The sequence below is a fragment of the Danaus plexippus genome, chromosome 19 (assembly GCF_018135715.1).
Source record: "Danaus plexippus chromosome 19, MEX_DaPlex, whole genome shotgun sequence".
Classification (NCBI taxonomy): domain Eukaryota; kingdom Metazoa; phylum Arthropoda; class Insecta; order Lepidoptera; family Nymphalidae; genus Danaus; species Danaus plexippus.
The window spans coordinates 3,100,068-3,123,395 of record NC_083549.1 but is presented as its reverse complement, the minus strand read 5'-3'; the positions used below and the strand labels follow the sequence as shown (position 1 = coordinate 3,123,395).

Sequence of the window (23,328 nt, the reverse complement as noted above, 5' to 3'; positions counted from 1 at the left end):
AAGCTTATAATATTAGAATTTGAAATCGTAGTTGCGTATCACGTAAGTATTTGAAAATCGAATATGGTTATTATAAATTGATCTGAACTTTGATCTTGGAAATAATTTTAAATTCAGACAATCAAATAATGTAAAATGTATGAGCATATGTAATCAATTAATTCGAGTATTAATAAGTATGATTGTAGATAGTTTAAGTGATAGGCTTCAAACCGAGGGGTAAACGCAAAAACTTAGAAAGAAGGCAATTATTACATTTCTATTGAAGAAATAGGAAGTATAATGAGGAAATGATTTTTTATTGACAAATAAAGTTTAAAAAAAAAATAAAAATGTGTCATTGCTATGAAGTTTAAGCAGTCGCTTTATTAATTAATTAAGTTGTAAAATTTAAACAGTCAATTTACCTTGTCGGTAGCGTCAGCGACCGTCAGTACAAAGGTTGAGAAGACTGGCTTGGGTGATGACGCGTTGTTCGGCCACACTTCCAAGGTAGCTCCCATTGGAAGGCAGAATAATGGTACTGATGTAGGAAACGCTAGACTACGACGGTCTACTTGAGGGTATCTGTAGATGAATTATCTCAATGTTTTAGTCTGTTACTATGGCTCAGTAGTTAAAATCCATTCTAATATTATAAATGCGAAAGTAACTCTGTCTGTCTGTCTGTCTGTTACTCAATCACGCCTAAACTACTGAAACAATTTGCACGAAATTTGATATGGAGATATTTTGATATCCGAGAAAGGACAAAGGCTACTTTTTACCCCGGGAAAATGACGCTTTCCCATGGGAAAATTCAGGTGGGCCGATCGCTTTTACGCCTAAACTACTGAACAGATTTAAATGAAATTTGGTAAGGAGATAGTTTGAGACTTAAAAAGGACATGAGTTACTTTTGACCGCGGGAAAACAACGCATTCCCATGGGAAAAATTACTTTTCTGGCCAAGGAAGGAAAAATAAAAAACATCGTATATAAAAATGTATTACATTAACTTATCTTCTTCTTAAAATGTATAAACCTAACCTATGACAGTCACACGTAGTATGGCCTCATCCCATCTCGGCACAATTCAAACATACGTACAAAAAAGTACAGCTCAGGTTTTTTCATACTACTATACAAAAAAAAGTATCCAATGCGGACGAAGTCACGGGTAAAAGCTATATATAACTTATTCTGAAATTGATGCGGACGAAGTCGCGGGCAAAACTAGTGTACTTATAAAATAGTAGGAACTTCGATTCCCGGTTATATATCCAAAATGGTCATAGTATTATTATTTTTTTAATTCCTTGTTACAACTATTTCGTTTTAACCTAAAATTTCTATATATTTATTAAATCGAATAGAATAGCAGTTAGTTTCTAGAAAACTTTATATTGATGTTTGGCTGTTTGAATTTTGACCATAGCGTCATATCATGTAATATATAAATGAGCTATTTGATACAATATTTCTATCTGAATTTGCCTGAGATTAGCGAGTTCAATCAAACAGCATTAACAATAGTTTTATAATAAAAATATTTATATATTATATTAATGTACCGTTTAAGTATGTACATTCAATACACTTAGAAAAGTTTATGAAGGTTATATATAATAATAAACATTTTCTATGAACTAATTAATAATGTATGTTTATTTGTCCCACGTGATTCTGGAAACCATTGTAATTACACGTTACTACACTGATTTTTAGAAGCCAACGAGGAAGATTATATAACATAAAGTCAAAATTAGAACAAAAATAAAACACATAAACTTTTTGCTTCAACAAAGGTTGTATATTGTAATTAACTCTGTAATCAAAACAGAAGATTGTTAATGAAAAATCTGGGCATACCCTATTTATATCACAAAATCTATTCAATACAAACGTATATATATAGTTAAAAATGAGTTCATAGTGAAATGTTCAGTAGAATTTTCTAGTTAACAGTGGCTATATAATGCAGTTAAAGTTCTGTTCGCTGACTGTGCTTCATTATAGAACCTTTTAGAGCCGCCGGCTATAATTAGTGACTCCGTGAAAGTTATATACGTTTTGATCCAATTTTAAACCTGCATTTTCATTTCCGCTGATAAAAAATATATCGTCTCGTTCACATGCTGATGAATGGTGTTGTATTATAATGATAAATCTATTCTTCTTAAGAATTCTTCATTAATTAGCCTAGTTAGACATTTTGTAGATTACTTTCGTTATAATTCCTTGATAAAATTCCTATATATTTTTTGTTTTGACTAACAACTTAGTCGAGGAAAAATATTTACGGCGCGGTATCAAAATTCCGATGATGTTTCGTTGTTGTGATGCCAATTATTATATGAGTAATTAGTGAGGAATACTATCCACGTCTAAGGCTTATTATTTCTCATAACACATAGACAAAATACGTAAATAAATTTAATACATACAACACTAGTTTTCGCTTGCGACTTTGTCCGAGTAAATTTCAGAATTTGGTTCAGAGACAAATAATAAGCGTGCTTAAACATTAGACATGGAAAAACATCGCCAGCGACATCTACAGTCTGTGTAACGTGACTTCATACGTGATACAACTGTTGCCTTCACCTTGAGATTTCACAAGGAGTTACGGGACGAAAAGTAGCTTATGTCCTATTTTGGTGTCTAAGCTAAATTAATGTTAAGTTTCATCAATATTCGTTTATTAGTCATTGGATCACAGAGTAACATACATCCCTACATTCTATAGAAATTTATTACGTATGTATTTCCATACAACACACCACTCTAATGCTCTATTCATTATATTGTTGAGAGAAATAAAATCTAATTGCTTTTCAAACCAGTATATAATTAAAGGTAAGAATAATTATATACTCTATGGTAAAAAAAAAAACAGCTAACGAAAGTAAAAGAATTCCCAACATTTGTGTACATAAAAAAATTATATTTATATGAAAAAAAAAAACTCACGATAAAAGTAATTATAAAAAAAGATTTGTCAATAAAATGAATATATCAAGTAATATATTAGTTACATTTACACTTATGGTAAACTCACCTAAACAATACTTCTGGCTTATAAGCAATTAGCGGCGGGCGGTTCATTGACTTCTTGTAACAGAGGAAAACGTTACTCCCCATTAGACCTGTAATTATGGTGTCATAAGCTTGTTTGTACACTCATTACTATAATTTCATAGTCGATGTGTAAATTTTTAAACTATACACGGAGCGTTTTCCGTTTTTATGAATGAAAAACTGAAAATGCATCGTGTGTAGTGTGACGATGGGAAGTTATTGTAAGGTTATCCATATGAGAAACCTGGTTTCTATTCTTATAAATGTAAAATTAAAAAAAATGTGCAAAAAAATGACTAACACTATACATTTTTGTCTCCATGGGATCCTATAACATTGATGACTGTTATCGATGCCACCCATCTAATAAGGAATAAGGTAATGTAAGGAATAAGGTTACCTTTATTCAAATTCTTGGGTATCATACAGAAGGCGTGAGGCGGCGTCTCTCCTCTGCTCTCGACTATGACGCAAACGTCGACCACGACGAGCGCGTTACACGGCGCGTTCGGATGCGCCCGTCTGTACGTTATAAACGTCTTGGCTGACGAGTTGTTCACGTTAGCCACTCTATCTTCCACGGAACGCAGGACCATTTCCGCATCAGCCATCAGACGTTCCTTACCCTCGTACATTACACCTGGAAATTATCACTATGAACTTATCTTAACTTAAAGCATTTATAGAACTACTGGTGCGCCATCTATAGTGTCACGTGACATACTATATATTATATAGATATATATATATATATATATATATATATATATATATATATCGTAAGCAGCGTGTTCGTTTGGGAACTGTACCTTATTTCTTCATATATTATAGCTTGTATATAACTCTGATATTATTAATAGGTTCTATTGAAGTCCGGTCATTAGTTTTGTGTTATATAGTAAGAGATACAGAGATTCGTACATACGAATACACGATTTTATAATATGATTAGAATGTCTAGACTACCCTTAAAATAGAACGCATCTTGCCGACATATCGATTAAAGTTCTTTGTACATTTTAAAGAGAACTATTCACAGAATCGCATAAATTGAAAACTACCGTCGATATTTAGATTGACTTTTAAATGTAAGATATTTAAGACGAGTTCCTTTTTATTTATGACACTGTGTTTTGTACAAATAAGTTTGAGGATTAATATACATGTATATCTATAAAAATAAGACTAATAAGAATAAAATGTATTCTTCACAGGTACCAAAATTATAAATATTATAATTTTTGTAAAAAAAAAACTCTTGAAATAACAAATTAATTCTAGCAATTACATAGTTTTTAACCATACACACACACACACACACACACATATATATATATATATATATATACACACATATATATATATATATATATATATATATATGTATATGTATATATTAAAAGTATGATCTCATAAAATAAAACATCTATTTATAAGGTATGGAAGCGATTTAGATTACAGGCGACGCATATTTTTTATTAGAGTAGGCGTATAAAGTGACTACAATAATAAAGGCTCAAGACGAGTGACTTTGTATGTCTCCATCAACGTGTAATATTATTATTATTAAATTAAATAAATCTTAAATATGTTAATGATTATAAAAATTTTATTTATTGAATATTATTTATATACTAAATTAAAAAAAAAGGCAACAGAAAAATATGTAAAATCGAATGAAAAACGACATTTATAATACGTCTATATTTAAGGGTAAAATCTTTATATATTCCATGTACATAATTAATTTGCTGTGTAAAATTTCAGAAAGAAATTTGTCTGAAATCTCAAAGGGGGACCAGAAATTTCTAAAACTCAACCAGCATACACAACACACGTATTTTGCATTGTACTGCATTTCCCTGCGAGCAATATCTCAGGAGATTCCGATAGTAGAGAGGCAAATTTCATTTTGTATCGCGTAACATTTCGAATAGCGTACATTTGTTTGAAAATCCTGAGGGTTTTTTATATTGTACTTTTCATGAATAAGGTTGTCGGAGAACAAAATGCATGTATGTGTATCATATATCCGTACATGTGATATTATAAAGCTGAAGAGTCCTGCATAAATGTGGCAAACTGTACATATCATAAATTAATAAATTTAAAGTACTTTTGCGTACAAAAATAGAATTAATCATTGTTATTAACCTTCATCACTATATGCATAATGTTATATTCATTATGATAAAGGCGTGGGGTTTTTAAACTGCGATTTTATATACTTGGAAGTAGAAAAAATATTTTCAAATACCGAACAAAGTCAGTGAGGAAAGCGATCAAATGCGAAATATTCATCTACACTATAAGTTCACGATATATTAATTGTTAAAACGACTTTAACACGGAATTCTCCGACTGCCCGAAGTCGCCGGTTCGAATCCCAATTGCGAAATAACCATTATGTATTCATTTATATCTTGTCCTGTTTTCAATTACATGATGTAAAACAATCCGCACGGAATCCTTATACGTATGTAAGGGTCAGGTCTTAGCGGTACGACTTAAAGCGATTTAAGGCCGAACGAAATACAACACCCACTTTCGAAACCATTTCAACCGTACATTATTACGCAATGATAACATTTTTACTGACAAGTTTTTTTTTTACTTTAATTTTAGTTTTTTTTTTGTACCTAATAACTGAATACTTAAGTCCACACACAAAAGTCCAATGTAAGTTTTATTGTTTTTATCTAAAAGGAACAGTATAAAGAGTGTTTAAATTATGTTTTTACACATAACAGCATTTCGTATTAAGGGTATTATATGATAATATTTCTAATGGATGAATATTTTTAATTTTTTTCGACAAAAAAACTATTACAAGTAAAATTTTATGTCATACATCAGAATCATGTAAAATTTATAAGCATATTATATGATCGAGTCAAAAGATTCAAAAAGAACATGTTTAGGTAAAAATGTAAGTATAATATACCTACCAATATCAACGAGGGGAGGTCTATCCCGTCCTCGTCTGATACATAGGAAACACTCTGGTGACCTCATCGAGCCATGGTTCAAATCAGCTGGTAGACCTGTAGGAGTCAGTTCCAGCATTTCATAACCATCTGGGACCTTCTCCCCCAGCCCCGGAAACATTACTCCTGGAAAAAGACTCTCGGTTATATGGAAGTTATATCACGTCAGCTAAAACCTTTACTCTAATTCTATGTTCTGTTATTAGCACTAACGCATTACGAAACGTCTTAAAAATATACGTCGAGGAGAAAGTCGAAAGTCGAGTTCATATATTGTAATCCTTTTTCAACAATCAAAAAAATACATATGTCATAACAAACACATTTAATTAGGTTGCACTTATGATTAAATTCCTCGGGAAGCTGTGATATCACCGAAAAAGCGAATACAATTATCTCTCATAAATTTATTACAAAAATATATTATTTTCATATAAATTTTAAAACGTCATATTGTATATAAAATATTAACTTAAAATAGACATTTAACTTGATAAGACGAAGTAAATAGTGTATAATTAAATTATAATACAACAATTGATTTTATATAAAGCCTGTATTACACGACATAAAAGAAATAAAAACATCAAGTGTTTTCAATATCCATTGAAGACGAATCATTGATCAATGATACCAATAAATATGAATCAGGCTGGGGTCAATCGATTGCGGCCTTAGCTGTTATCGCTATGGTGTACTGATATGAATGCAGACGTTCAATAGGATTACATTCAATTTTTTTTATATATAAAATGCATCTACATTTCATATAATACGTAAACATGCATAATAATTTTAAATAGTGTAAACATGGCTTAATAGCGTTAACTATAAATAGAAATGTATTAATTCTATTACATAACATGCGTGAGTCTTAAACGCAGTTGACGGCTCGACTGAAATAGGTATATTTATTTGTTAAAACTTTACATAACCCCTTTACAGTACATTTCAATTTACAACATAGTTATTAATGATTCACTTATAAAGAAACGCTTTTAAACTTTGAACAAAAACTGCGGATACGAACACAAAAGCCCTTTATTATCTCTTTGAATACGTCATCAACGGAAGTACGTAATTTGTTAAAAAAAATATTATGAAATACTACTACGTTCTAAAGCAATCTAAAATAGCATTTTGTTATATTATTCAAGTAGAACCAAAAGAAATCGCATAGTGAAATATACAACATGTACGAACGTCGTTAATAATATAATTTGAAAAGACATAAAAGACAAGTTCGCAACTGTCTACATCTAGTTTAGCGATAGACTTGTGATAACTACGCTTTTTGATTTGTATTTAAAATTTAAATATGCTGATATCAAAAAAAAAAGGTTGAGTGAATTTTATATAAAAAAGTATCTTTTTTTGTCTTAAACGCTATCGTATTTTATAATAGAACCTCATTTTAGCTTACAGTTATTTTTTTCTCACTACTATGAAGTTTTATAGATTACAAGATTAATTTTTTTTTATTATTTTTGTACTTCGGAATGAGAGATTCTGGGTGTACGTAATTGCTGAATTCTACATAAATCAAATAGACAAAACAAAGCTATGATACACGTATTTGGCACGATAAAACTGGATACGAAATTGTATGTCCGGAGTTGGACGACAAAAACATTTTATTGATATTCTTAATTGGTCTGGTTCATCAAACGTAAAATACCAAGACGATTTGTCCAACAAACACATAAAAATATATACGAAAACTAAAATACTAAAAATACATAGAATATGTTTAAAAAATTCCTAATTCCATTTAAACCAACTTAATCCATAGATTATATAAGCTATGAATTGTAAACAAACCTTTTAGGTATCATATATTTAAGTAGAAGCAATAGAGATTTTTAATATTTATTATCTAAGTACAATTTAAAAGTTTTGCATATTTAAAGCATTATATTATATTTAATTTATTATACACATAATATATTACTTGACAAAAAAAAAAAAACATCACAGACTAAAATAAACAATTATAAAACAGGCTTAATTTTTATCATATTAACGTACATCATTAATAATTATCTGTATATTTATATTGTGCAAGAAGGTTTAAAATTAAAAATATTAATATAATGATAATACAATCAATAGTAAATATTTAAGTATATAATAAAAATATAATGACTTAAATGACAAATTTAAACTACAAATTACTATCTATATGCTTGTTCAAAATTTATTTTAAACTTCACACATTATAATATTTAATTATATACAGGAAATGCTGTATATATAGTGTGACAATGTAAACCTAGAATAACTATACCGAGCTATATTCTAAAACACTTACAGGTCACAACTATAAGAGGCTTCGGTATAATAGATTAGTTTATATAACTAACTAATTTTTAATCTAAGTATTATTATCAGATATAAAATAACGTTACTTTTATACTATAAATAAAGTGATTTCATGCCCATAATAGATAAGATAAAATTACAAGAAATCTAATGGTGGTAAAGTAATCACCTACATACAGCTGATGTAGGTTTCTTTAAACAACCTGATTTTTTATTGGAGAGATAGAACCAGTTGGACTTGAACATATCCACATTATATTGAATAAAATCTGTTAAATATATATATATATATATACATAGTATATGAAAATTTTAAACTAAATATATGAATTAAATGTAAATTAATTTTACATAATATAATGGTTGAAAAATGTAATTCTACATATATAATGGAATCATTAAAGAATTTTTGATAGGTTTTCATCAAATTTGAAATACAGAAATGTATGGGAACATATAATTTGTTAATTATTGTTTAAAAAAATTAATTAAAATTCTTAATATTAAGTTAATTTTAACGTTCTACATATGTTACATTAACATGTACTAGGATAACATAACTTGAATGCTAATGGTCCTACAATATCCATTGTCATTATAAAGGAATGCAATCAGATATGATGGGTATATCATTTTCTAAATACCGTTGCAACATGACGCTTACCACAAGGTTTATTTATATACAATATTATCTTATTAAATTTTATATAAGTATGAGATATAAATCTTTATTTCCTCTATTACATCAGAGTTTATCAAGAATTTTTTTTTTGTTATATATGACTTGGATTCTAATAATGAGATTGTTGAACCCATAGAATACTAGTAGGTCTTGTGTAGTAAATCAATAATAGTACAACAGAGGTACCTCATTAATATGCGGAGCAACATGAATTGAATTACTAATTAGTTCTGGTGTTTACAATCATTAGCCTGGAGGTTAAATTAACAATTCATGTGACATCTAATTATGTATTTCCTTATTTAATATTGTTTAAAAATATTTTGTACATCAAATATAAACTTGAAATACTAGTATATAACATTTTTAATTCAATTAGTACAATATTATGAAAGTCAAAAATATTAAACTGCGATATAATCTGTTTTGTATAAAGAAAATATCAGCACAAGTTAAACAAACATTGATATGTCGTTTATGATAATTTTGTGTGAATTATTGAATATTAAACTTACCGATATCAGTTATAGGGGCTTTAGTGCTATAGCCTTTTAAATGTCCAGAATCAGAATCATCCAGTATTTCTGGCACCTCTGGTAGGCCAGCTACTACAAAATAATCGGCTACTCGTCGTTCATCCATTGCTGATTGTTATATTATTTCCGGTCTAAAAAATATTCTAGTGTTTAAAGAATAGCGATAGCATTAACAACATAAAATGGACACAAAAAACATTAAGACATTTAACCTTCTAAAATACCACGTCAAAATTTTATAAACACTGAATACACTTATATGTCTTTATTTATGTAAGAGTTTGTTCCATACACAACACATTGATTAGAGCTAAACAAATAATAAATAAACGAAAAACATGAAACCTGTGAAGTTCATTTTACTTACTGAGTATAAATGAAGATAAAAAAGAAATATTAAAGTAGCCAATTAAATCTCATTTTATATTGAAGATTCGGTCGTGGGTTATCCATATTTATAGTTTCATTTATTACAAGACATTCATTTTCTAATTTAGATATTTAACGCCGTATATATCTTATGCAAGTTGATCACTTCTTCACAACCACAATCACATCACATTTATTGAAACAGATAATATTGAAGTATAAATTGACAAGTGTCAAATCATTGTTTAGTTGCCATAAATAATTTGATTTTCCAGGTTTGATTTAAGTACTACTTAAACTCAAACGAACCTTAATATGTAACGTTGTATAAATTTGTTAAAATGAGAAGTTACTTTTTCAATATCAATTAATTTAAAAGTTTGAATTACAAAAAAAGAAAAACCATCTTAATTCTAGGTATTACGACAGTTGTAAGAGTTACTGTTTTTTTTTATTAAATCTTAAAAACTCAAAGCTAGTAATATGTACATATTTTTTGTTTTATACTGAATTATTATTTATTTATCCAATATTTAAACATCACGCTCAACAAATAATTTTTTTTCAAGAAATCTAGTTTCTTTCATTTCGTATATTTCGATGCCTCTAACTCCCAAGGGTATTAAAAACTCAGAAAGAGTTTTCTTTAACTGGTGAAATGTAGAATCAAAGACCATATTATAGTAAAAATAAAAAGAAAACCAAAGTATTGAGTTATATATTTTTAGTATTAAGTTAATTAAATTTTAAGTATTCTACACCTGTAATAGGTAAACTGAATTTTATGTATATTGGTCAAATTGAACAACTATTTACTAGAGAAAACGTTGGGTGCAACACGAGCTTATGTTTTTCAATAGACTTATAATTTGTATTTTCCTTCAAAAAAAAATAATATAAAAATTAGATTTAAAACGCAAAGTCCAATAGCAAGTTTCCGTTTTCCACGTCTTGTAAATACAATTTCGCATGATTATTTCCTAATACCCAAATTTAGTATTGAATATCACGAAGAATTTGAAATGTCCCATCGATAATGAACAAATAGGAAAGTCTAGACTATAAACAAAACTTTTAGCCTAGATGAGTTTTCTATACTACCACTCATTAAAAAATTACCGACCATTATGTGCCAATCCGTGCTTTCTTTCTTTCATAGCAGTTTAGTTATTAAAATGAATTGATTTACTTGTCACGAGCCATTGTTGTTGATTGTACTCTACTGCTTACATGGAGTTTGCATCAACTCTTACACAGACTTCATAAAAGTTCCAACCATAAAACTTATTTATGTTTGTGTTGTTAGCGAATTTATAATCGCATAATGTTTACATTGAGATTGCAAACTGGTACTAAGCACATACAAAAATTAATAAAAATATAATTTAAACATAATATTAAATTACGTAATCACAGTTTAAAATTACTGATAAATGACTCGAGAGTTTTTTTTTTAAAGGAAGGAACATAGGCAAAGAATACTAAATGGTATTTGTAAATGTAAGTAAATCTAGATTTTTATGTGTATCATTTTATTTTATTTTATTTAAATTCAAACATCTATTACAATATCTTTCCGAGCTTTAGCTGACGGAGCCATATTGTCATTTAGTTCTATAATATCTTGGCTTGTACCAACTTGAGCACCAGATAGAATAAGTCCAATGGCACCTTCAAGCTCACTAACTCTTTTACAGACTTCTATTTCCTCTTTAATTTCTTCTAGCAATGACTTGTAAAGGCATAAATTTTGTTCAGAAAATAGTTTGATTTCATTTTCAAAAACATCAATGAAAACATTAGTAGCATCGATAATAGTCCTTGTGAATCTTGTTTCACCTAAATTTTTTTTAAAGAATTTCAGAAGTGCTCCTACTTCGTTTTCCTTTATTCCTTTTATGGCTGAATGTAGGACTTTCCTTCTCAGCATTTCTTGCATCAGAGCGATGGTTTTTTCGGGAAATTTAGTTGCTACATAAGTTTTCAATACGGCTGATAGTGCTTTGCTAAATTCCATTTTTCTTAGAAATTTGTCGTAATCAGGTCCCTTTTCGATCTTTTGTTTTGAAACAACCTCATCTACAGTTTCTGCTGTTATGTGGTCGGGGGCAAATTTGAATAGTCCCCTCTTTTCTTCAAACAATGATGCTGGTTGTTCTCTCTTTCTTATAGAAATAACCCCATCAATCATTCCAACTGCTAGCACATCATCACACTCTGATATTGCCATACTTAACACAGCATTTGGGAAGTCAATATTGTGGACCACTTTGAATGTGGCTAGATCATAAATCTTTACATGCCTATCAAGTGATGCTGACATAAGTCTACTATTATTGCTAGCTAGCCTTAAAGTTGTAACAGTTTTGTGGTGCTGTGAAATATTTGCAAGTAATTTTCCACCGTTAAATATATCCCATACTTTGATCTCAGTGCCGCCAGCACTAATAAATATTCCTCCTGATGGTAAAAATAATGTAGATTCCACTGGACTGCCATGGTCAACTGTGAGAACCGTTTCATTTGATCGACAGTCATATAATTTAACAGCATGGTCATAACCACCAGATAATATGATGTCCGGTAAAATTGGACTTGGAGCACCAGCCCTCACATAGTCTGTGTGTTCACAGAAGCTTGCAATTTTTTCTTCAGTCGCAATATCCCATAAACAAACTGATTTGTCATCAGAGAAACTAAGGACTTTTACTTGATCTTTAGTAAAGAATGTTCTATGTACCTGAAAATGATATATGTTATAATAAACATACTATTACAATATAAATTTGATATTTCAGAAGTTTTTAATAATTACCGGACCAGTGTGACCTGTAAACACTCTCAACACATTTTTTGATTGGACATCAAACAATTTTACAACAGATTCTTCACTACCAGCAACAAGTAACCTTCCATCGTTTCTGAAACAACCTCCATATGCGGCCTCAACAAATTTTGATATATTCTTTGCCACCACTTTTGAAATAGGGTCATAAACCTAAAAATGTTTAGATCAATTATATAAAGTAGTTTATTATTTTAATATAAGTAACATTTTTATTTCAAATCATTCACCTGTACTCTGACAGAGCATGTCGCAGCAAAATAATAGGGCTCTACTGGGCTGAAATCCAGATAGTCTATAGCTCCAAATTCTTTAACTAGCACTGGAAGCTACAAAATAAGGAGTTTAGATGATAAAATATATTAGGACACATTAGATATTTAAATAATATGCTATAAAGAAAGTCACCCCAAGTTTCTTCCAATAAAGGGTATCCTCAGTTAAAACAGAGGCAGGTTTTTGATATACAGCTTTGTTTGTTTTTTTAAACGGATATGATATATGTGCCATTGTGGCGACACCTTAAAACTATATTATTTAAAAATTTATGTTCTCAAGTTTCATAAACAATCGAGCATGAGCTTTACCAGCAGCCACATTGTTTTTAATAGTGACTTTGAAGTTTGAAGATTGACATTTAGATGCTTAGTGTTGCAAGAAATAGAAATCATAATAAAATTATTACACAAAAAAATATAAATTTTGAGTAAACATTTTAATAAATCAGAAAACTAAATTTAAAGAAACCAAAGTGGAAAATACCTATTCATTTTATAACTGTTTTCTATATTATTCCAATGCTTTGAAGCGAATGAGGCTGTCAATATTAACGATTAGATTCTGTCAATGTCAAAATGATCTATTCCGTAGTGAATATAACCTTATTACAATATTTTGTTAACTAGTTTAGATATAAAATAAATACGAATACGAAAAACGATAAAGATCAAAATGTTTAAATTACTTAGTCGACACGGCCGTCGAATCGGTATTAGAAATTTATTCTGCGAAAAGCAAATTGAGGTTAAAAAGGCAAGGGTTTATTATTTCTATTCTTCTGCGGGTTCAGTTCGATTTGCTTCCACCGGTGCTGATGTAGGGAAAACAATATCATTAGAATCTATTCCCGAACCCCCTCCCGTTCCTGACAAATCAGTCGTTGGTGATATAACAGAAGCTGTTCAAAGTTTGGCAGCTAATGGAGAACCTTCATTCGCAAGCCTTGGACTTGGCGGTTGGAGCCCAGTTGGTATCGTACAAAACTGTCTCGAATATCTGCATGTGTCCCTGGATGTGCCATGGTGGGGAGCCATATTAATAGGAACTGTTGTTGTAAGAACTCTCATGTTCCCTCTTGTCATTATATCTCAGAGAAACACTGCCAAAATGAATAATAACTTACCTGAGATACAATTACTACAAATGAAGATGTCACAGGCCAGACAGACTGGAAATCAATTGGAGTCGGCTCGGTACGCTCAAGAGATGATGTTATTTATGAAAGAAAAGGGTTTGAATCCTTTGAGAAACATGATTGTGCCGCTTGCACAAGCGCCATTATTTATTTCATTTTTCATAGGCTTAAGAGGAATGGCAAACTGTCCTGTAGAGAGTATGATGTCTGGTGGTATGTGGTGGTTTACTGATTTGACTGTTCCTGATCAGTTTTTCATATTGCCACTCATAACAAGTGCTACTATGTGGGCTACTATTGAACTAGGAGTTGATGGTGGCAGATTAGAAGCATCAAACATGCAAATGATGAGATATTTCTTGAGAGCGATTCCCGTAATCATGATACCCTTCACAATAAATTTTCCCGGAGCCATTCTAGTGTATTGGTGTTCAACCAACTTCATATCTCTCTGCCAGGTCGCTGTGCTTAAGCTTCCCGGGGTGAGAGAGTATTTCAAGATACCAAAATTGATTAAGCACAATGCTGAAAGCTTACCAATGAAGAAGAAGGGTTTTGTAGAAGGGGCCAAGGAGTCATGGACTAACATGAAAATATCCAGAGAACTTGCGGATAGACAGAGAGTAGATGAGATGATCTTTACCAAGGCTGGGAAAGGTCCTTTACAAAAAACATACAAATTTGACCCAACGAAAATAGCAAAAATAGAAGCCAAACCTAAGTCTTAATTAGCATTAATATTTTAGTTTGTAGAATATGTATTAAAGTTATTGTAAATTTTATTACTGTCCTTTATTTATTATTCCACATATACAAATCTTCATATCCCATTAAGATATACTTAATTGAATAAGCATCTCACTCTTGTGATTTCTTGTTGGTGAGATAGAAACTGGAAACCACAGAAAAGTGGAGAAATCCTCTTTTCTTTTAAACATTAAAAATATATTTGATTTAAAACAATCAAATTGAATAATATTTACATGCTTTAAATATCTTTAATTATATAGCAATAAATTTATTAAAATATATATTTTTTGAATATCTCATAATTATTGTGAGATGCAGATTTTTATTATAGTTTCATATTATATTTACAGATGGGAAAAATCATATATATATACATTTATCACGAATACCCACTTTAGTCTATGTTAGTTTATTTTAAAAATACATCTGCAATTGATGATTTAACTTAAATGTCTTAGGAATAAAAATTCATCGTTCGATTTATAAAATTAGCCTCCATAAAGAATATTTCAAATAAATCACCATTTGTAGTTAAATAAAAATGTTATTAGTATATTTTTATATATATAATAGAATATACATACATGTTAAAAGTTTAATCGACACTGTTAAGGATTTCTTGAAAGTCACTATGAGGAAAGTGCTTCAATGTCCTGCGAATGGAGAAGGTTCAGTTGTTACGACCTTAATTTAGGTGGAGGATAGAAATGTTTTCCAAGTTAATTGATAAGTGTTAGCAATTACTAAGTGAATTTACAGTTTGGCTGAATGAACACTCTTTGATTTCATTAAGTTCGTTGGAATTAAAAAATAAATAAAAGGAATATTTTATTCTAACTGAATAAATTTAATAGAATTTAAATTGAAGTATAATTAAACATTTTATAACATATTCTATGTATATTTTTTAACGTTGAAGTACATTAAAAATATTTCTTTTATTTCTTTAAGTAGATAGTTTGTCAGAATTAATAAGCTTATTAAAAGGTATTCTAATTTTAAAATTAAAATCGTACATGTACATATCTTTATATTAAATTAAACCCATAAAAATATATTACAACGATTCTTATTAAAGTAAAAATTCTATCCATAGTTAAAGTTTTCCAAACACAAACTAAAATTATTCATAAAATTTCATCATGGTTTTGCCGCCTTGTTTTAAATTTCAGTTATATCGGATTGGAACGCGAAAGCAGTTGTAAAAGAATAACAAAACTGTTCGTACTCCAGGTAGCTGATTCGAGTTAAAACTTTTTCTACAATACCAATTATATCCAGTTTATTAATTTTCCATTTTTGAAACAAGTTGGAAGTACAACTTTATATAAAAAAAAAAATTGTATGCTGGTACTTACTAGTTATTAGTATATTAAAGTTATGAAATATTAACTTTTCGTGCATGATTTGTTTATCTTCAAACTGTATAATATTAGTGAATAGTGATGTAATAAAGAAATGTCGTTAACTGTCTCATTACTCTTAAATTGAGCGATATGTTCCTTCAGTTTAAGAGGAATAAAATAGAGTGGTACGCCAGAAAATTAAGAAATCGATGGCGGTAGATGATAAATAACAAGGACCGACTGACAGACATTCACATATTTTAAATGTACATATTTAAAGTCTTTACCAAAACTTTTACTGAGACATTACAAACCAAAATTGAAACTCGATTCACATTAAGCAGAATTATGGCGTTTTGTAAAAAATGAAAATAATATTATTCACTGTTATATATTTTTTTTAAAGCAGCTTAATAAATTTGAAAATAATATATTCTATAGATATGGCGATATCGCAGAAGATTATTCCAGCAAATACAAAAAAATCCACAATATATTTTTTTTTTATAAAAAGAAATCATAATATAAGAGAACACTTTCATCACAAAATATTGTTTCTATTCGTATTCAGTTATAGGGTGTGCTAAATCAGATTCCGACTGTCTTACTCATAATATTTTTTTATGAAGTTTATACAATCAGCAAACACTTTTTTATGTTTCCACTTGTTAAGTTATAAAAAAAGAAATCGGAGGAAATAGGAACAGAGAAATTCTATTTTCGACGTTAGTGTGGAAGTTTTAAATAAATGTCAAAACTTTTGTGCCATGTACTTACTTTTATATTCGGTCTTTTTTAATACAAATGTCTACAGTACGAAGTCCAACATCCATGAAATGTTGATATGATTATAATAATGTTTAATTCCACCAATCCATTACGTTTCAAAGAATTGTTTATTTTTATACTCGTCTAGAAAGATTTTCTTACATTTATAGAAAATCATTATATGCATTACTACATTATTAGTTTAATTATGTATATGATGTAATAATGTTATAGACACGCATATATATATATACCGTTAGTTACTATAGATTATGTCACATTACAATAACTATTTAAAATGAAGTTTTATAGTCAAATAAATAGCCATTAATGGCCGGGATTGTTTTACATTAAAAACTAATTTTTACTACACTGGATGTTGTAATTTCATAAAAGTATCTTAGAAGTAATAATCACATAACTTTAGTTGATTATTTTGCATGATGCTAACTGCACTCCACGATTTTGCAAACCAAATCTATATCGGAACACAGTGAAATGTCCAAACAGTTATTGGTCGTATCAACTATTATACGTTCACTGAGTTGATGATAGTTATCTGTATATATTTATTCGTTGCCTTAACATGTTCCTTAATCTGTGTGGCGATGGATCTCAATGTTTGACAGATAAAAGAGCTCTCACATCTGCGATCTATCTTGTAAATCCCCAGGGAGGTAGAAGAATGAAAGGGGAAGTAAAATAACGAAATTCTAATGTTACACATTTGCTTACACAGTCTGCAAAAAGACTTTATATCTTACTTTTTTCGTAATAGTTTACAATATTTTCTATAATTAAAAAGTGAAAAATAATGCTCTTTCTGATCTAAACCATTTTGTTGGTATCGCAGCGATGACATAATTGAAAAAGGCTGGACCGATTACAATGAACTTTTTTGTATGAATTTAGGTAGCGTCCCAGGTTGTTTACATTCATATATCAACAAGATCGGGCTGCAGTGGAAAAGAAAAGTTTTCAATTCAGGTTACTATATGTATTGTATTAACGCGCTTTACTGATTTCTCTCAGAGCACAACTCTGATGTTCACGCGGAGGGAATCGAAGGCGAAAGTAGTTAAAATATAAAAAGAGGTTCGATCACGTTTTGCCTTTATGTAAAAATCTTCAGTGTAGTTTATATTAACGGCCGTCCTAAAACATTTACCCTTTTAAAGTAATGTCAAGATGATAATGTTATTTAAAAAAAATCTTGTTTTTGTTTATAAAGAATTGTCATTAGAACTGATATAATCAAGTTTGTTATTCGTAAGAATTATATAAACTGCGGCATAAAATAGTAAATATATTTTATTATTATCCAAAAGTATGTATGTAGATATGAAAAGTCACTGTATTATATATAGCTACTAGAATATTTTTTAATCGCCGCCATTTTTTCTAGACACGTACATACATATAGCAAAAAGGTCATTTTACCGAGGTTTCCCCAAAGGTACAATGAATGTAATTTACAGTCATTTTTATAGTTATCTTACACATCAAAAGGTTGGCTTAAATGACAGTATTGATCTACTCGTTTTCTTCATAAAATATTTTAATATTTTAGCTATAATAATAAATTAAAATTATTTAGTAAATTGAAAAGCTGAAATACTCTTAATTCTTCTGGCAGCTATATTCTATAATTTTCATGTTTATTATAATACACATAGCACCCAAAGAACTACAAACTAAATAACTATGAATTGTAAAGAAGAATTCTGTTAGAAATTATTTGCTGTGATTATTGATTTCTAGTTTAAAAAAAGGTTTATCTTACTGTTAAAATTATTACATCGTACAAAAAATTACCTATAGGTACTTAAAAGTTAGGAGTTTTCACTTTTCCAATCTAAGAATTTTGTCTTGCTGAAATCTTTAAAATTGTCAAATGATTTATTATTAGAATAAATAAAATACAAAACGGTTTACATATTTTTAAATATAGAATCAAGATTTCGGACTTATAAGTATTTCTGTTAATTAGTAAAAATAATTTCTCAATATAATGCGTTTGATGAATTATTTAAATAAATAATTGGAAATACTTAAATCTCCTTTTACGTTAATGTGGCACGGCCCTTTCAACAGTAGATTAAGTATTAAATTCCCAGACCTTGAGAACGTTTTGTTGTTGAAACGACGTCGTTCCATTTTAATATTATTTTCATCAAAATACAATTCCAGTATCTCAGTTAAATTATACGTTATATTTTGAGAAACATTCAGAATGTTCATTACATCAAACATTGGATTTTTAATAAATTTCATTACTAACTTATTGTAAAAATTCACACAATGCCATATACTGTCGTATAATTTTATGTCTATAAAATTAAAAATATAAGTTACAATAAGATATTTTTATAAGTATTTTCTAAATGAATTAATGTTCATTCATAGACCTTATAAAAGCCATAAAGCATAAATGTTACAAGGAGTACCTTATAAAAAACTTTATTGCTTTGAGTAAGGATTTAATTTACGTACGAAATATTAAATCTAGTATCTTTGCCACAAGTTTGTATGTGATACTTCATTTGGAGCGTGTCCAGTGTTTGAATCATAAATCGCACATGACACTGTCAATGTAGGTTTATGAATGAACAAGAGAAAACGACGATGCAATCATGTTTTATTGGCTTACCTTCTAGAGAGGAAGGCGCTTGGGCACGTCTTCAGTTTGCGCGCTGAAGCCTGTTGCTAGGTCCAAAATCTGCTGCCACGCCAGATCAGGGCGTGGCGAGGTGAGCTCCAGCGCGATCTCATGGCGCAGTGGAAGGAACGATTGCCTCAGCCGAGGGGTGAGTTCGCTACTATCGCAGCGGTAAGACACCTCTGTGAGTAGTGGCTGGAGAGAAGCCACGGTGCCCTCACCATTCGCCTGACGTAGGTAATTATCTGACACGGAAGTTTCGGGAGGTACCTGTTGCGCCCGGCGGTGACCTCTCGCGCCTGACCTTAGTTCAGGACATGGTACGGAGCCAGAGGCACTGGGAACCCGTCTCTTCTTTCTGCAAAGCAGTCATGCTAGCTAAGGAGGATGCGGAGCGCATGAAGAACGATCCTCCTCACGCCCCGGCCGCCACAGGGGACGCTCGAGGCGTTGGGGATCGCGAGACGATCTCCAGCCACCGTAAGTGCGGGTCTGCGAACGGCGAGTAAGGGTAGCACGCCACCTGATCGGAACCAGACTCAAGCGTACGAGGCTTAACGTACCGAGCGCGCCTCAAAGCGCCAACACTCCACCACAGATGGGGCCCTAGAGCCGATGCCAAGCCGGGTTGCGGGTGCAAGAGCAATGTTGTATCGCGGCCTGGCTTGGAGCTGGGGAAGGTACGGCGGGTTTTTAGTCAGTAGCAGTCTGGCACTCTCTCTTGCCCCACCCAGGACAAGAGGGATCATTTGATGATTTTCCCCTTATAAAAAAAAGGATACAAACCTTGAGAACTTATGGAAAACTAATAAACATTTTTTTTATTGCATCTTCTTTACATTGTCATCCTAAAAAATATAAATGCAAGCAATTGTTTTTATCCAACAGAAATTTTTAAATTTCCTTTTTTAAATTTCGAATAAAATTGCTTACAAAAGTTTTTTCAAAAGAGCTAAGATTTTTGGGAATATAATTTTTTTATTTTAAATATCTTAAAAAAAGGTAAATTTTGACCTATGAAAAATACATTAAGAATATTTCTAATTTAGTTCTAATACAATAATTGATAAAAAAACTGCATTAAAAATTTTTTAAAATACCAGAGTTTTTAATTTTTTCATGTTTTTAAAATTAACTAAATATTTTCCTTGTTTATTTAACTACTTTTATTTCAACCTCAATATTAATATACATCTAGACATGTAACAAACTTGACTGAAATTACTAGAACAAACGACTATCGCAATCCTGAATTTCTATCTTGAATATAATAAATATACTCCAATGTTACACAGAATAAAAAGTAAATTAATTGTCCAAAGTGGTTAATCCATTAGCAAGTTGGGATCGTAAATATTAATCGACCTTATTTCCTCCATATACTCACAACTAAAACAGACTTCGTTTGTATCTGGCTGTTATGTGTCCCTTCAATATTTTTTTTTAACAGTATTTACATCTTAATATATAAATCCTCTTTCCTGTTTTCGGAAGTGACATTTTCTAGGTCACATTGACAGTTCGAATAATTTAGACGTTATTGATGGACAGTTATTCTAGTTCAATAAATTTCGGATTTCACGCTGCGTTACTTTAGTATGTTATTTTCAAACATTACATTATCTGCCGGAAAAGCTATATAAAATATATCTTTAGTATTAATTCTACTCGATAAATATTCATTATAATTATTTCAAGGTAATTTTTTGCTAAGATTCAACAAACAAAGACGAAATTTTTATTTTTTCTTCCATCAATTTCAATTTCTTATTCTAAAAATGAATCTCTTATCGAGATTCTTATACCTTTCATGAGTATTTTGAAAGCCTTAAGTGATTATAATATTGAGCCTATTAAAAATGATAAGAAATGGAACTTTTTTATATCAAAGATGTTTAAAATTTGCTTGTAATTTTTAACAGGACCTAATATTTTTTTACACTTATCAAATCTCTTTGCTAATAATTCTAATATATCTAAATAAATGTGGTATGCAAACACAACAAAGACTTTTTTTAGACAAATATTGTAAAATATCATCAAATAATGTTTTTAAAAGGTAATAATTTTATATACATTCACATTTATATATGTTCAGGACAAAAATATGAAGAGTAACGACAAGAATTTTGATATTAGAAGGGAATTTTCATTGATTGGAAAAAAGCTTTAATAATTATATTTTCATAACAGGTTTGGTTTAGTTTAGTTAAGGGTTAAAAATCAGTAAAACCTTGATTAACATCGGTTTGTATTTTATATTTTACTTATATATTTGACGTTATGTAAAAGATTATCCAAACTCAGCTCAAAAGAATCTATCAAATTTTGAGTTTGGTTCATAAACTCAGTATTAAAATAAAACATAACGATTCAATTTTTTAGCTAGCGTTTATAATACATGGCAAACGCAGACGGCTTACTTGATGGACAGTAGTTACCTTCGCCCATGGACATCTGCAACATAAGAGATGTTGTGGATGTGTTACCAACCTTGGTTGTTGAGGAAGAGGGAGGGGTGGGAATGAGGAGACGACAGGAAAGGGTGGGAATAGGGAAAGGGCAACCGGCGCTCTCACTCATCGGCCGAAAGGCAGCCATTAAAGTCCACTTCATGCAAATCTTCTGTGAGAGGGTGGTACTTCCCCGGTCGAGCCAGCCCATGTTCGAGCTGTAGTAACCGACCAAAGCTACGCCCTACCACCTGCTAAACTACTACAAATATATTTCAGATGCTGATTTGTATTACTAATAATATTTTTAATAATTTATCATATCTCGCGAAGTGTATTTTTATGTACTTGTTACGCTTGTTTAAGAGGTTGTAAAACTATACCGTTTTGGCAAATATATTTTATAAAGAATTTTTAAAATTCATGAGTGTACCCAACTCTAAAAGTTGTTAAATATGCGGTGATAGCTTATTATTATCTGAATAAATAATTTTAAACTTTGATAGGAAATACTAAAATTTTCTTTAACGTTTATATAGCGCACCATCTTTTAACAGTAGATTAAGTATTAATTTCGCAGACCTTAAAGGGTTTTGTTGTTGAGAGGTCTTTGATGTGGTTTACACAGTTTAGTGAAATTAAAATACGGTTTCTGTTTGATAACTTCATTTCTATACGAAAATATTAAGTAATATTTTATGAATAATTCATATTTTAGAAGTAAGGTTGATTTTTTATAACATTTATATACATACGTTTTTTTACACATATCACAGAAATTCTAGTAATCGTTTTTTTTTTATATTTTCTTATTACAAACGAATATAGTGAGGTTTCTTTTATTGGATGTCTATTTCCATGAAGAAGTAGAAATTATACTCATTATTCAGATACGACTGTATTTAATATGACTTTATAGATAAGGATTAGTTTTAGACTTAAGAGTCTTCGGGAATTGTGAAATACTAAAAAATATAAATATGTATGTACGTATGTAGTCAAAACGACGTTATAGCTATAGTAACTATATCTTAGTAAGAATAATAAAGAAGCCTGTACAAAGACTCGTTTTGTATAGCTTGATATGAAGACATTTTATGTACATACACTGTCAAGTTGTATAGCAGACAGCATCTG

At 30.1% G+C, this 23,328-nt stretch overlaps 3 protein-coding genes across 7 annotated transcripts in view; 1 reads left to right on the top strand and 2 right to left on the bottom strand.

Annotated features, from left to right (window-relative positions):
- Positions 1 to 10,163, bottom strand: part of LOC116768198 (DENN domain-containing protein Crag) — a 28,750-nt gene extending 18,587 nt beyond the window's left edge. For all 5 annotated transcript variants that reach the window (XM_061523408.1, XM_061523411.1, XM_061523410.1 and 2 more), the window contains exons 1-6: positions 9,955 to 10,163; positions 9,567 to 9,718; positions 6,009 to 6,173; positions 3,461 to 3,700; positions 3,041 to 3,128; positions 408 to 567 (exon numbers count right to left, since the gene is read on the bottom strand). In XM_061523408.1, coding sequence (XP_061379392.1) covers positions 408 to 567; positions 3,041 to 3,128; positions 3,461 to 3,700; positions 6,009 to 6,173; positions 9,567 to 9,693 — 780 coding nt within the window. In that variant the 5' untranslated portion in view covers positions 9,694 to 9,718; positions 9,955 to 10,163. The remainder of the gene's footprint in view (positions 1 to 407; positions 568 to 3,040; positions 3,129 to 3,460; positions 3,701 to 6,008; positions 6,174 to 9,566; positions 9,719 to 9,954) is intronic.
- A 1,282-nt stretch (positions 10,164 to 11,445) lies between these two features.
- On the bottom strand, positions 11,446 to 13,417 carry LOC116768078 (U3 small nucleolar RNA-associated protein 15 homolog). Its single transcript, XM_032658708.2, has 4 exons — positions 13,210 to 13,417; positions 13,032 to 13,130; positions 12,772 to 12,954; positions 11,446 to 12,696 (listed from the first exon to the last, which is right to left on the bottom strand). Exons 1-4 carry the CDS (start codon positions 13,309 to 13,311, stop codon positions 11,509 to 11,511), a joined length of 1,572 nt encoding a protein of 523 aa, XP_032514599.1. The 5' UTR covers positions 13,312 to 13,417; the 3' UTR covers positions 11,446 to 11,508.
- Positions 13,418 to 13,646: 229 nt separating this feature from the next.
- LOC116768080 (mitochondrial inner membrane protein OXA1L) lies at positions 13,647 to 14,997 on the top strand. The gene has a single exon (XM_032658709.2). It carries the CDS (start codon positions 13,753 to 13,755, stop codon positions 14,941 to 14,943), a length of 1,191 nt encoding a protein of 396 aa, XP_032514600.1. The 5' UTR covers positions 13,647 to 13,752; the 3' UTR covers positions 14,944 to 14,997.
- Positions 14,998 to 23,328: the final 8,331 nt, after the last annotated feature.